This window comes from Neoarius graeffei, chromosome 22 (assembly GCF_027579695.1).
Source record: "Neoarius graeffei isolate fNeoGra1 chromosome 22, fNeoGra1.pri, whole genome shotgun sequence".
Taxonomy (NCBI): domain Eukaryota; kingdom Metazoa; phylum Chordata; class Actinopteri; order Siluriformes; family Ariidae; genus Neoarius; species Neoarius graeffei.
Window position 1 is genome coordinate 35,245,243 of NC_083590.1, and position 14,830 is coordinate 35,260,072.

General features: G+C 40.8%; 1 protein-coding gene across 3 annotated transcripts in view; it reads right to left on the minus strand.

Moving 5' to 3' along the window:
- Positions 1-4,015: 4,015 nt before the first annotated feature.
- nr1d2b (nuclear receptor subfamily 1, group D, member 2b) overlaps positions 4,016-14,830 on the minus strand; it is a 56,251-nt gene continuing 45,436 nt past the window's right edge. For all 3 annotated transcript variants that reach the window (XM_060904767.1, XM_060904766.1, XM_060904768.1), the window contains 2 exons: positions 13,663-13,873; positions 4,016-6,176 (listed from right to left, as the gene is read on the minus strand). In XM_060904767.1, the coding sequence (XP_060760750.1) occupies positions 5,980-6,176; positions 13,663-13,873 (408 nt within the window). In that variant the 3' untranslated portion in view covers positions 4,016-5,979. The remainder of the gene's footprint in view (positions 6,177-13,662; positions 13,874-14,830) is intronic.

Consider the following 14,830-nt stretch of genomic DNA (forward strand, 5'->3'; position numbering starts at 1 on the left):
TATAGGGCGGCACGGTGGTGTAGTGGTTCGCACTGTCGCCTCACAGCAAGAAGGTCCTGGGTTCAAGCCCAGTGGCCGGCGAGGGCCTTTCTGTGCGGAGTTTGCATGTTCTCCCCGTGTCCGTGTGGGTTTCCTCCGGGTGCTCCGGTTTCCCCCACAGTCCAAAGACATGAAGGTTAGGTTAATTAGTGGCTCTAAATTGACCGTAGGTGTGAATGTGAATGGTTGTTTGTCTCTATGTGTTAGCCCTGCGATAACCTGGCGACTTGTCCAGGGTGTACCCTGCCTCTCACCCATAGTCAGCTGGGATAGGCTCCAGCTTGCCTGCGACCCTGTAGAACAGGATAAGTGGCTACAGATAATGGATGGATATAAAATATCAGCATAATATAGACATTAGTTTGACAGGTGAATTCACCCACACTGTGAAATGATGACATGACATGCAAATGAGCAATAGCAAACTTATCGCACAAATATCAGCCTTACGACCAACATCCAGAACCACCGCCAAATTCTCTGGGCCCAAGCTCATTTGAGACGGACTGACATGAACTGGAAAACTGTGCTGTGGTCTGACAAGTCCAAGTTTAAATTTTTTTTTAGAAATCATGAGCATTATGTCCTCCGAATTAAAGAGGAAAAGGACCATCCAGATTGTTACAAGCAAAACATTCAAAGGCCAGCATCTGTGATAGCATGGGGGTGTTCGTGCCCAAGGCAGGGGTTACTTGCACATCTGTCAAGGCTCCATTAATGCTGAAGGATTGGGAGCAGGATTGGGAGCAACATATGCTGCCATCCGGATGACATCTTTTTCAGGAATGTCACTGCTTATTCCAGCAAGACGATGCCAAGACACATTCTATAGTACTCAGCGTAAATGAGTACACCCCCTTTGAAAAGTAACATTTTAAACGATATCTCAATGAACACAATTTCCAAAATGTTGACAAGACAAAGTTTAATATAACATCTGTTTAACTTATAACGTGAAAGTAAGGTTAATAATATAACTTAGATTACACATTTTTTCAATTTTACTCAAATTAGGGTGGTGCAAAAATGAGTATTTATCTGCTTGCCTAGAGTTTGCCAGGGCCCATGCTGACAAAGATGAAGACTACTGGGACTCTATACTCTGGAGTGATGAGACCAAGATAAATGTTTTTGGAACTGATGGCTTCAAAACTGTATGGCATCGCAAAGGTGAGGAATACAAAGAAAAATGCATGGTGCCTACAGTGAAACATGGTGGTGGCAGTGTCCTTATGTGGGGCTGCATGAGTGCTGCTGGTGTCGGGGAGCTGCATTTCATTGATGGCATCATGAATTCACAGATGTATTGCTCTATACTGAAAGAGAAGATGCTACCATCACTCCGTGCCCTTGGTCGTCGTGCACTTTTCCAACATGACTAAACACACATCTAAGGCCACTGTTGGATTTCTGAAGAAGAACAGGGTGAAAGTGATTCAGTGGCCAAGTATGTCTCCTGATCTGAACCCAGTCGAACACCTATGGGGAATTCTGAAGAGACAAGTTGAGCATCACTCTCCATCCAGCATCCAGTCACTAAAAGAGGTCGTTGTTGAAGAATGGAAAAAGATTGATGTTGCAAAATGTCGCCAGCTTGTTCATTCCATGCCTAGAAGACTTGGTGCTGTCATTAAAAATCATGGAGGCCGTACAAAGTACTAGATGTAGTAGTTTTTGTTGTGGGGTGTACTCATTTTTGCACCACCCTAATTTGAGTAAAACTGAAAAATGTGTAATCTAAGTTTATATTATTAACCTTACTTTCACATTATAAGTTAAACAGATGTTATATTAAACTGTGTCTTGTCAACATTTTGGAAATTGTGTTCATTGAGATATTGTTTAAAATGTTACTTTTCAAAGGGGGTGGACTCATTTACACTGAGCACTGTACATGTTATAACAGCATGGCTTCATAGTAAAAGAGGGCAGGTGCTAAACAGGCCTGCCAGCCTCCCATTTAAAATGCGTGGTGCATTATGAAGTGCAAAATATAACAGACCCTGAACTGTTGAGCAACTTTAGTATTATATCAAACAAGAATGGGAAAGCATTTCACATTCAAAATTTTAACAATTAGTGTCATCAGTTCCCAAATGCTTACGGGGTGTTGTTTTTAAAAAAAAAAGAAAAAAGAAAAAAAAAGGGTGATGTAACAGTGGTAAACATGCCCATCCCAACTTTTCTGGAACATGTTGCAGGCATCAAATTCAGAATAGTATTTGTTTGCTTTTAAATAAACACTCAATGTTTATCAGTTTGGACATTAAATATCTTGTCTTTGTATTGTATTCGATTGAATAAAGGTAAAAAAAAATAAAAAGGATTTGCGAATCATTGTATTCGGTTTTCATTTACGTTTTACACAGATTCTCTTTTTTTGGAACTCGGGGTTAAAAATAGGATTGCATATAGATAGAACAGCTCTGACCTCTTGAGGCATGGACTCCACAAAACCTCTGATGGTGTGATCTTTTATTTAAATTATTTTACCAATTCACTGTGTCAGTTAACCAATGTACGGAGGAGTTGGGTATTCAGTGAATCTAGCCTCAGGCCGTTTGGTCCACTTCTGTATTCAGGCCACACAGTTCACCATGAGGCTCGATTCACGGATAATGTTTGCCCAATGTACTGTGGATAATATTATGCTCGGAAATCAGATTTGGCCAGCCCCCCCATGTGCAGTATTGGCATGTGTCGACAAAACTAGGACTCTTAGCAGTGATCGCGCTAAACTTGTTGGCACTTTGGGCATTTCAGAAATGGGTGATGAGCTGGACCCCAAATGATGTGTGCAAAAACTTGTGAAATGAACACAACAGATGGAAGAGTTTTATATATAGTTTTTATTTTATATGCAATATATATATTATCTGTATGTATGTGTGTGTGTGTAATACCAGCTTTTGCCAATCCAGTGCTGACAGATGTTCAAAATGGATACTGAGAGGAAGCTTAAATGCAGTCAGTACCTTAGGACACAAACTACAAGGAAATTTAAATGTAAATCAACACTACTATGACTGAAAACTACATCTTCACTGCCACTGCTATTCTCTTCACTGCAGATACAATCAAGTGTCAACAGCACTACAATCATTATGAGGTAAGTTTGATATTTCAGTCAAACCAAAAATCAGATTAAAATATTTTCATCTTACACATTCTTATCAGTCTTGAAGTGAAAGCACAAGTCAGAAATTGGAATATGTGCTCCAGCACCTCGTTTGCCTCCTGTGATCACTCCAAGTTCCCTCTCGGTCGGTCTTGTGATATGCTTGCGTGTTGCACAACTGATTGAAAAATGAGCCAAAAATAACTCTACAGGGTTTGCACTGAACATACTTGGCCAGAAAAAAAAAAAAAGATAACCAAACTGAAATACAGGTGGGTGACAAACTAAAAGGAAACAACAACGCCGCCTTTGGTGCTGGGTGAAACAAGCTCAAGAGCAGCTTCAACAAAACTTGACATAGGTTGTACAAGTCTCTGGAAACATACTGGAAGGATGGACAGTGTCCTTCCAACAGGTGGAGCGTGATAACACGCAGGTTTAAAAAAAAAAACTCCCAGTGGTGTTTAATTGAGCCAAGACGTGGTAAAGGCATGTTATTTACATAATTTTCATCCTCATCAAACCATTCAGTGGTGTGAATCAGTGTTGTAGTCAAGTCACTAAACCTCGAATCCGAGGCCAGTCTCGAGTCCCCAGTGTTCAAGTCCAAGTCTCATCTCATTATCTCTCGCCGCTTTATCCTGTTCTACAGGGTCGCAGGCAAGCTGGAGCCTATCCCAGCTGACTACGGGCGAAAGGCGGGGTACACCCTGGACAAGTCGCCAGGGCATCACAGGGCTGACACATAGACACAGACAACCATTCACACTCACATTCACACCTACGGTCAATTTAGAGTCACCAGTTAACCTAACCTGCATGTCTTTGGACTGTGGGGGAAACCGGAGCACCCGGAGGAAACCCACGCGGACACGGGGAGAACATGCAAACTCCGCACAGAAAGGCCCTCGCCGGCCACGGGGCTCGAACCCGGACCTTCTTGCTGTGAGGCAACAGCGCTAACCACTACACCACCGTGCCGCTCCCATTTAAAAAAATAAATAAATAAATTTGAGTCAAGTCCACTACTGATCCAAGTCAAGTCTGAGTCCAAGACTCCGTCTGCACCGTGAGACGGTGGCTGTTTTACTGCCGTTAACATTAGTTTGTTCCTGAACAGGTGAATGTGCTTCTCTTTATCAGGGAGTGTGAAGTATTCCGTCAGAGATGGTTGGGAAAAACAGGCGATAGGTCGAGCAAAACAAGGCCTGTTTATCTCAGCAGAATCAAAGACAAGAAACAGAAAATCAGGAAACCAAACAATGAAATAAGGCTCGGTAATGTATCAGCAACGCAACTCAATACCTCGCAAAGTAAGTGTGTTTTCACAGTTTTTATATAGCCGTGCTGATCGTGCCTTAATCCTGTGCAGGTGCGAGTTGTTTACGGCACGTGCCAAGGTGCGCAGGTGTGACACTCTTGCACGAAATTACTACAAAAATTAATGTAGATATAAATATATCTTATGCCAAATTATTATGGCACGTTATAAAAAATAAAAAATCCGAGTCCTTGTTTCCAATTTATGAATCCGAATGCAGTTAACGCACGAGTGTGAGTCCAAGCCATCAGTGCTCAAGTCCAAGTCGAGTCCTTAAAATCGGCACGAGTCGGACTGGAGTCCGAGTCCTGGACCTGAGTACGACAAGCCTGGTGTGTAGATGGGGCAGGGTCATCCTCCAAAGAACCACTCTGAATTAAGGTGATCAGTCAGAAGACTTTGTATTGATTGGAAATGACCCTTCCCCTCAGCGGACATGTGAAACCATGCCAGCAAAATGGTCCAATAGCGCAACAGTGCTACTGTTTTGTTTTGTTCCCTTAATTTGTCACCCATCTGTCCAGAATAGAAATCACTACTCCCAAAAAAAAAAAAAGTCAGGACTAACATCTCATTCTAGTTTTCAAACCCACCACTTCAGTGAAAAGACAAAAATGTTTTATAATTTTTAAACACATTAAATCCTGCCGTTGCATACTGTATACGATCCAACAGTGTCAGCCATCAGTTGAGTGTTTGACTCGTAAGGGTTTTCAGAATATTTTGATTGGGTCCCATTGCTGATCATTGGACAGTGCATGCAGGCTACCAACTTCTCAAGTCTGTTTCTACTGTAAATCTCTGTAAATATAGAAACACTGCCAGAGTGTTTTTATTCAATTCTACCAAATATAGTCCTATAGTTCACAAAACATATACACAGCTGCGCCATTATGATAAACTAAAAATGAGCATCGTTTTACTCGGCTAGGAAAAAATACATATATATTTTATATAAGCTTTAATTGAGCAGCTTCTTCCACATTCATCTCATCTCTGGTACTAGCTATCCTTTACTTGTGTTCAGCGTAACAGAGGATGTATGGAAATATCTTTCCATTACCATACTCCAAAAAATATATATCGGTTTATGTTAGGCACCAACTACTTAAATGAAAGAAACATTCTCCTATGGTAACAACATCGCAGTATGTAGACAGCAGCATCTCTCAAACCAAAACATGAACGGTAAACACGAATCACATATTGCACAGACAGTTAAACAGTTGAAGTCTAAAATGAAATTCAAGAAGGTGCCTCTGAAAGAGGACTGCATACACACACAGTCTCGCAAGAATTACAGGCCCTCTGTATTCCGTCTCCTTTACCACAAAAGTCACACCGTACACCTTTACAGTACACCGAACTCAACTTGTTGCTCCCTTCTAGATCAGGCCTCCAATTTGTAAAGTGGAAAGATTCGATTCGATAAAAAGTACCGAATCTGGAGGTTCTGGTGGTGAAAGCAGTCGCACAGTTACAGGACGAGAAGAACTGCTGTTCATGGTTGGACCTTGAAAGCCAAGAGCTGCTCCGAGTGCATATTGTTGAGTGAGCGTAGCTCAGGCAGTTTGAGAAGCAGTTTGGTGAAGACGGCGCTCTCGTTCGGGTGGCTCTGCATGATGAGGCTGCGCAAGGCGCGGATCAGCGACTCCTGGAGCGCTTCTACCGACTTTGCGTTCTCCAAGCCTGAACGGTCTGAGGAAACACCAGCATGTTGAGGTCAGTTTCTTAAACCCTTGTTAGCAAAAATACTGTATTTTGAATATGGACAATTTCAACTAATTATTAGATTATAAGGCTAGTAAGCCTATTTGTACAACCCAGATTCCAAAAAAGTTGGGACAAAGTACAAACTGTAAATAAAAACGGAATGCAATGATGTGGAAGTTTCAAAATTCCATATTTTATTCAGAATAGAACATAGATGACATATCAAATGTTTAAACTGAGAAAATGTATCATTTAAAGAGAAAATTAGGTGATTTTAAATTTCATGACAACACCACATCTCAAAAAAGTTGGGACAAGGCCATGTTTACCACTGTGAGACATCCCCTTTTCTCTTTACAACAGTCTGTAAACGTCTGGGGACTGAGGAGACAAGTTGCTCAAGTTTAGGGATAGGAATGGTAACCCATTCTTGTCTAATGTAGGATTCTAGTTGCTCAACTGTCTTAGGTCTTTTTTGTCGTATCTTCCGTTTTATGATGCGCCAAATGTTTTCTATGGGTGAAAGATCTGGACTGCAGGCTGGCCAGTTCAGTACCCGGACCCTTCTTCTACGCAGCCATGATGCTGTAATTGATGCAGTATGTGGTTTGGCATTGTCATGTTGGAAAATGCAAGGTCTTCCCTGAAAGAGACGTCGTCTGGATGGGAGCATATGTTGCTCTAGAACCTGGATATACCTTTCAGTATTGATGGTGTCTTTCCAGATGTGTAAGCTGCCCATGCCACACGCACTAATGCAACCCCATACCATCAGAGATGCAGGCTTCTGAACTGAGCGCTGATAACAACTTGGGTCATCCTTCTCCTCTTTAGTCCGAATGACACGGCGTCCCTGATTTCCATAAAGAACTTCAAATTTTGATTCGTCTGACCACAGAACAGTTTTCCACTTTGCCACAGTCCATTTTAAATGAGCCTTGGCCCAGAGAAGACGTCTGCGCTTCTGGATCATGTTTAGATACGGCTTCTTCTTTGAACTATAGAGTTTTAGCTGGCAACGGCGGATGGCACGGTGAATTGTGTTCACAGATAATGTTCTCTGGAAATATTCCTGAGCCCATTTTGTGATTTCCAATACAGAAGCATGCCTGTATGTGATGCAGTGCCGTCTAAGGGCCCGAAGATCATGGGCACCCAGTATGGTTTTCCGGCCTTGACCCTTACGCACAGAGATTCTTCCAGATTCTCTGAATCTTTTGATGATGTTATGCACTGTAGATGATGATATGTTCAAACTCTTTGCAATTTTACACTGTCGAACTCCTTTCTGATATTGCTCCACTATTTGTCGGCGCAGAATTAGGGGGATTGGTGATTCTCTTCACATCTTTACTTCTGAGAGCCGCTGCCACTCCAAGATGCTCTTTTTATACCCAGTCATGTTAATGACCTATTGCCAATTGACCTAATGAGTTGCAATTTGGTCCTCCAGCTGTTCCTTTTTTGTACCTTTAACTTTTCCAGCCTCTTATTGCCCCTGTCCCAACTTTTTTGAGATGTGTTGCTGTCATGAAATTTCAAATGAGCCAATATTTGGCATGAAATTTCAAAATGTCTCACTTTCGACATTTGATATGTTGTCTATGTTCTATTGTGAATACAATATCAGTTTTTGAGATTTGTAAATTATTGCATTCCGTTTTTATTTACAATTTGTACTTTGGCCCAACTTTTTTGGAATCGGGGTTGTATTTGTTTCAAGCTTTAAAACGGTCATATCCTATCGGCAGATAATTTCACTCATTTTAAGCACCGATTTCTAGAAAGAAGAAAATTATCTGCCTATAGATGAAAACCATTTTAAGCCTGAAATTAGCAAATGTGTAGAAAGATAATGAATATGTTATCTTTTATATATATATATATATATATATATATATATAAAATGAGAAATATTAGATGACTTCACTCGCATCATTTTTGCACGTATAACTATTCCCTCTGCCACAGTAGGATTTGCTCGTGTGAGCAAGCCTAAGCAAGACTGCACCAAAACTACTCACCTGATTTCCATGAAACTTGGTGGAAAGGTGTAACATGGGCCAAGGAAGGACCCAATAAATTTTGGAGTAGATCTAATTTACGGATCTATGAATTTAGTTTCACTTTTGCTCTCGGAAGTCAAGGGCAACAATGCCATACATATCAAAATCAAATCAAGTAGATGGCAATACAGTTCACATTCAGGGGTACCAGTAATGCTCTGAGATACAGATGTAGGCTAGTTGCTCAAAAAAAAAAAAAAAAGATAAAGAAAGCAGTCATCATGGAGCACTCGGGGACAGTGGGTTCAAAATGTGTCCAACTGTGAAACATACAGGTGGATGTGATTGTAGATCAGTCAACTATTTTCCTTGGCAGAGGTCCGAGATCTCCGGGTGCCCTTCTGGTTTTTTGTTCTTTTTATTTGATTGCATTTACTGTACCAACCATGTACTGCATTTATTTCCTTTTTAAAGTGCCATTTATTTATGTCCTTGATGGCTGGAGCCCAGTACAGAGGGAAGTTTCCCAAAAGCCTCTTAAAGTGTATGCAATGCCTTATTGTAATGCTTTAAAATTAATATACATCACTAGTAACGACCAAAATTAATTAATAAAGCAGGGGGGGAAATAATATGAATTATTTATTTTATTATCAAGCACAAAACTATCAATAAATCGTGGTGTCAGGATCCCGGAAAAAGGCAGCCTTGCCCCAGGGCTAATCTCGCAAGATGTCACGCGTAGAACCCCGGGTACCTGGGTCATTTCGGTTCATCTGACTCCGTGCTTGTTTACTCGCTGAAATTGGATATTGTTGTTGGAATCTTACAAAAATAACGATGGGAAAGCGCTGAGTTGTGTTTGGATGTTCAAATCCATATACAGCAGGACATTCAGTTCACAAATTTCCGAGAAATAACTAATCTAAAGCGACAGTGGGTGGGGTTTGTGCAAACGAAGCAGGCAGACTTTGTATCGCCTTCTAATAATAAATCTGATTCATCAAGTGTTCATCACCACCAGAACGACCACATGGGAATTATTGGAGCAAAAAAAGAAACCCATTTATTTAATAAATGACATTTGATCTGACATTTGGACAGTTCATCGATTCCCCTATTATCACCCACTTCATATTTTCTTTCAGTGATTACACTGAATAAGTGTACGTTTCTGCATTTATTGAGGTACATGCAAATATTTTCCGTATATTTTGCAGCAGCCAGCTTAGAATAAAAATCCACAAACCAATCTGTGTTCCCAATTCTCTCTGGCTGGTGGTGCGCTATCGGCGGTGAGCGGGACTGTCCTGAACTGAGTGAACTGGCATCTGTTTCTTGTCTTGGGGGCTCGAAAAGAACCATTTACTCCAGAATATCCTTGATAATCATCTGCCCCTTCATCCAACGTATAAGAATCCCAATCACTGTCAGAATTCTCTCCAAAACGTGATTCCATACCGAGACTGGTCTAACCACTGCTGCGCACGGGAACGAAATTGATACCTGGATTGTTACACGTGACGTCACGCACTCCTTCGGGATCTTCCAGTTAAATCTCAGCAGATTCCGTGAAAATCAGCTGATTTTATTGATTTTCCATTAATTTATGGTCTTTTGGATCAGCTATGGTTCGAAAACACGATCAGATCAACATAATGATTGGTGCTTTGTACAAGGAAAAAGTGGGGTTTAGGGACATTTAATTCACTTTAACGCTAAGAGCGTCTTAAAATAGGAGAAAGAGCATTCATTGTGCTGCTCGCTCTACTATTTAACGATAAATTCAGGTCAGTTTGGTAATTTCCTTGCTTTTAAAAGAAAAACAAACAAACAAACAAACAAACACTGACCACACCTACCTACCGTACCTGATAACTAGGACTTTGAATCAGGTGTCTGATAACTTTTTTTTTTTCATCTCACTGTGCACAGAAATTGTACTTTATCTTAAAAACACTGACACCATCTTACAGTGTCACGTGTCACTGGAACGTTTTACATTTCCTAAACTAAGAATATTTACTGCATCAATAAATACACTACCGTTCAAAAGTTTGGGGTCGCCCAGACAATTTTGTGTTTTCCATGAAAAGTCGCACTTTTATTTACCACCATAAGTTGTAAAATGAATAGAAAATATAGTCAAGACATTTTTCTGGCCATTTTGAGCATTTAATCGACCCCACAAATGTGATGCTCCAGAAACTCAATCTGCTCAAAGGAAGGTCAGTTTTATAGCTTCTCTAAAGAGCTCAACTGTTTTCAGCTGTGCTAACATGATTGTACAAGGGTTTTCTAATCATCCATTAGCCTTCTGAGGCAATGAGCAAACACATTGTACCATTAGAACACTGGAGTGAGAGTTGCTGGAAATGGGCCTCTATACACCTATGGAGATATTGCACCAAAAACCAGACATTTGCAGCTAGAATAGTCATTTAGCACATTAGCAATGTATAGAGTGGATTTCTGATTAGTTTAAAGTGATCTTCATTGAAAAGAACAGTGCTTTTCTTTCAAAAATAAGGACATTTCAAAGTGACCCCAAACTTTTGAACAGTAGTGTAAATCATGGATTTTTCATTAATAAGCTATTAGTAAAGGTTTAACAAAAAGTTATGCGTTATTTAATTGACATTTGTAAAAATTTACATAAATACAACATGTTTATAAATGATGACGACGACATGCTCAACTTTGGTCTCCAGGTTTAATAAATATTGTGCGTTGCTTTTCAGCCTCAATTCTTAATTTTACCAATTACCAACTACGAACATGTTCATTAAGTTGTTGCCTCATATCAGCCATTGTATCCTTAATTTTATGTACAGACTGGATAAATGTTGGTTTACGCAGATGTTGATTATATGGCTTACTTGTTTGTTGTTATTAAAAAAAAATGGACACTGAATAAATGTTTTAACTAGTGCTGTCAAAAATGTCGCGTTATTAACGCGTTAACTTGATTCAATTTTAACGGCGATAATTTTATCGCGAGATTAACGCTCTGTGACATGATGTAGGTTTTTCCATAAGCTTTTGAAACTGCCAGGAACTTGCAACAGAGACAAACGATAGCAGCTAGACTGTAATGCCCCGCACAGCCAGAGTCCTCTGTCCTCCTCCCAAATAACCAACGCGGGCAGGGCGCGCTAGTAGAGATGGGATTTATGGCTCTTTGATGGGATCCGCATCTTTGTGATCCGTTCTTTGAAAAGAGCCGTTCAAAAGACTGGCTCATTTGGCTCTTTTTAAATATTTATTCAGTTTTAAGAAGACAGCGTCTAAAGAAGCCAGATCCCTCTGCACTGTAAACTCAATGCTATCCCAGAAATCCTTCCTGTAATATGCAAATTTGGCCGCCTCTGATTGGACAGCGCGACGCATCAACAGGCAGAAAGTGTAAAAGTACAAAATGTGTTAAGTGAGCTGAAACAGTAAAGATCAGATTCAATGCAATATTTATCAACGAACAACTTAAAGTTAATATAATAGTGTACTTTATATTATAATCAAGCATGTCAAGCCTACCGTCACTGTGTAACCTGTCTCTCTGAGTTGTAGACTAACTCAAGCAGTAGATCACTTCACTCATGGTTCTTTTGCCAGCCCCGGTGTTCGGCTTAGGTTTCACTTTGCAGTGGCTGTGTCAAGACATGTTATGCTTTGCAATACAAAGCAAGCCCATTCACGTTTTTATGCTGATAAGAGAATTACAATGGTTTTTCATGTGACAAAAATGTGCGATTAAATTGCGATTAATCGCGAGTTAACTATGACAGTCGCGACATTAATCGCGATTAAATATTTTAATCGCTTGACAGCACTAGTTTTAACATTATTTATGGTGTATTAATACAAAAGTGCACGGTTTGTTCATGTTCACTAATGTGTGAAATAATGCGAGTTAAGGGAAACCTATGTAATATAACTATACAGACTAACGTATTATAGCACTATAATTATGTAAACAGAGTGTGCCGTTTAAAAAGAAAAAACAAAAACACTATTCCCATTGTGCTTTCATTGATATTTTTGGAATGGGAAGTTAGTTATGCTGTCATAGTTAGTTGCCGGAGTCCCTGCTTGTACTCAGTGCAATATGTATACTGTTCCTACTTATTCAGGTGACATTGGGCATACCTAACAACCCGTGTTTTCTTTCCCTCTCTCTCTCTCTCTCCCCCCCAAAAAAAATCTGTCCCTCTGAGTTACATGGAGTCAACAGGAAATCTTTTGGTGGAGAGGGTGGAGACCTCGACTGGCTATCGTAGCCTGCAGGGAATCGGCCGTCAGACATTCTGTCGCATGTCCCAGACCCGGTGAAATGTAACTGAATTGTCTTGGCCAGCCCTAAGGGTCCTATCTGCATCTCATCATTGCTGAGGAGTGTGCTCCCATCACCCAATCAAGCATCCAGCCAGAGCAGGTCATGATATTTTTTTAACCATATTAACACGCCATTGTTGTGTATTATACCTGAGGTCAAGACTCTCGTCTCTGCGAGCCTACCACACAGATTTAATACTTGTGTCATTTTTAGGGCATACCTAACAACCTGTGTTTTCTCTCTCTCCTCCCCCCCCCCCAAATCTGTCCCTCTGAGTTACATGTTGGTCCTGAGATTGAGATGCTGGCCTCTTCTGCCCCTCGGACCTGCTTGATCCATCCTGATGCCCTGTGTCTGGTCGGAGTTTTATCGCATCGCTCCTGTGAAGGACGGCCCCATGAGGACAGTTGAGGGTTATACCTGGAGGACGCTCTGGACTCTTACAGTAATGCTTTTATGGCTGAGGACTACAGTTGACTTGCTAACTTTAGGACTGCAGTTGTCATGAACAGTTTTGCACTCAAGTTTCCATCAATGAAGAGTTTATAACATCAACGAAACTGACTTCATGTTAAAACTGTTAATGTTATAGTCAGGCTGTCTGTTGTTGCCCAAATGAGGCTGGGTTCCCTTTTGAGTCTGGTTCCTCTCGAGGTTTCTTCCTCATGTCGTCTGAGGGAGTTTTTCCTTGCCACCATCGCCACAGGCTTGCTCATTGGGGATAGATTAGGGACAAAATTAGCTCATGTTTTAAGTCGTTCAAATTCTGTAAAGCTGCTTTGCGACAATGTTTATTGTTAAAAGCGCTATACAAATAAACTTGACTTGACTAAGAACAGGAAATCACATGATCGTATGATTTTTTTTTTTTTTTTAGTGAAACCTGTTCAGTCCAGTGTGAAAGTGTTGAAGCGGCGATACAAACATAATGAGCAAATGCATTCATTTGTAGAGGAGAGGGAAGGGTGTAGGATTTATTACTGGCTGTTGATCACTACTCGGACTATAACGCTGTAAGAGTGGTATTTTCCTATAAGGATAAGTGATGTGTGTGTGTGTACGTGGATGCAGGCATGCATTATCTGTCTGCCAGATTGTGGGGGGAAATGACAAAACAGGATGGAAATAGTACCTGCAGAGACAAGTACAACAGCAGTAAAGAGGCTCATCTCCTCCTCACTGAGGTCCAGGGCACGCAGCTTCTCGCTGAAATCCAGCATCGAGTTGAGCAGGTCACCAGCACCCATAGAGCACAGCGTCTCCACACTGTACTTCTTCCCACTCAGAAAGGTCACGGTGCGTTCCTTCACATCAAACAATGATGCAAAACGGACCACCAGCACCTGCCGCGGGAACACAAAGCATCACATTTTTATTCAGAACAAACTCACGTCATGCGCTCACACACATACAGTGGTGCTTGAAAGTTTGTGAACCCTTGAGAATTTTCTATATTTCTGCATAAATATGACCTAAAACAACATCAGATTTTCACACAAGTCCTAAAAGTAGATAAAGAGAACCCAGTTAAACAAATGAGACAAGAATATTATACTTGATCACTTATTTATTGAGGAAAATGATCCAATATTACATATCTGTCAGTGGCAAAAGTATGTGAACCTCTAGGATTAGCAGTTAATTTGAAGGTGAAATTAGAGTCAGGTGTTTTCAATCAATGGGATGACAATCAGGTGTGAGTGGGCACCCTGTTTTATTTAAAGAACAGGGATCTATCAAAGTCTGATCTTCACAACACATGTTTGTGGAAGTGTATCATGACACGAACAAAGGAGATTTCTGAGGACCTCAGAAAAAGCGTTGTTGAGGCTCATCAGGCTGGAAAAGGTTACAAAACCATCTCTAAAGAGTTTGGACTCCACCAATCCACAGTCAGACAGATTGTGTACAAATGGAGGAAATTCAAGACCATCGTTACCCTCCCCAGGAGTGGTCGACCAACAAAGATCACTCCAAGAGCAAGACGTGCAATAGTCGGTGAGGTCACAAAGGACCCCAGGGTAACTTCTAAGCAACTGAAGGCCTCTCTCACATTGGCTAATGTTCATGAGTCCACCATCAGGAGGACACTGAACAACAATGGTGTGCATGGCAGGGTTGCAAGGAGAAAGACACTGCTCTCCAGAAAGAACATTGTTGCTCGTCTGCAGTTTGCTAAAGATCATGTGGACAAGCCAGAAGGCTATTGGAAAAATGTTTTGTGGATGGATGAGACCAAAATAGAACTTTTTTTTGGTTTAAATGAGAAGCGTTATGTTTGGAGAAAGGAAAACACTCTA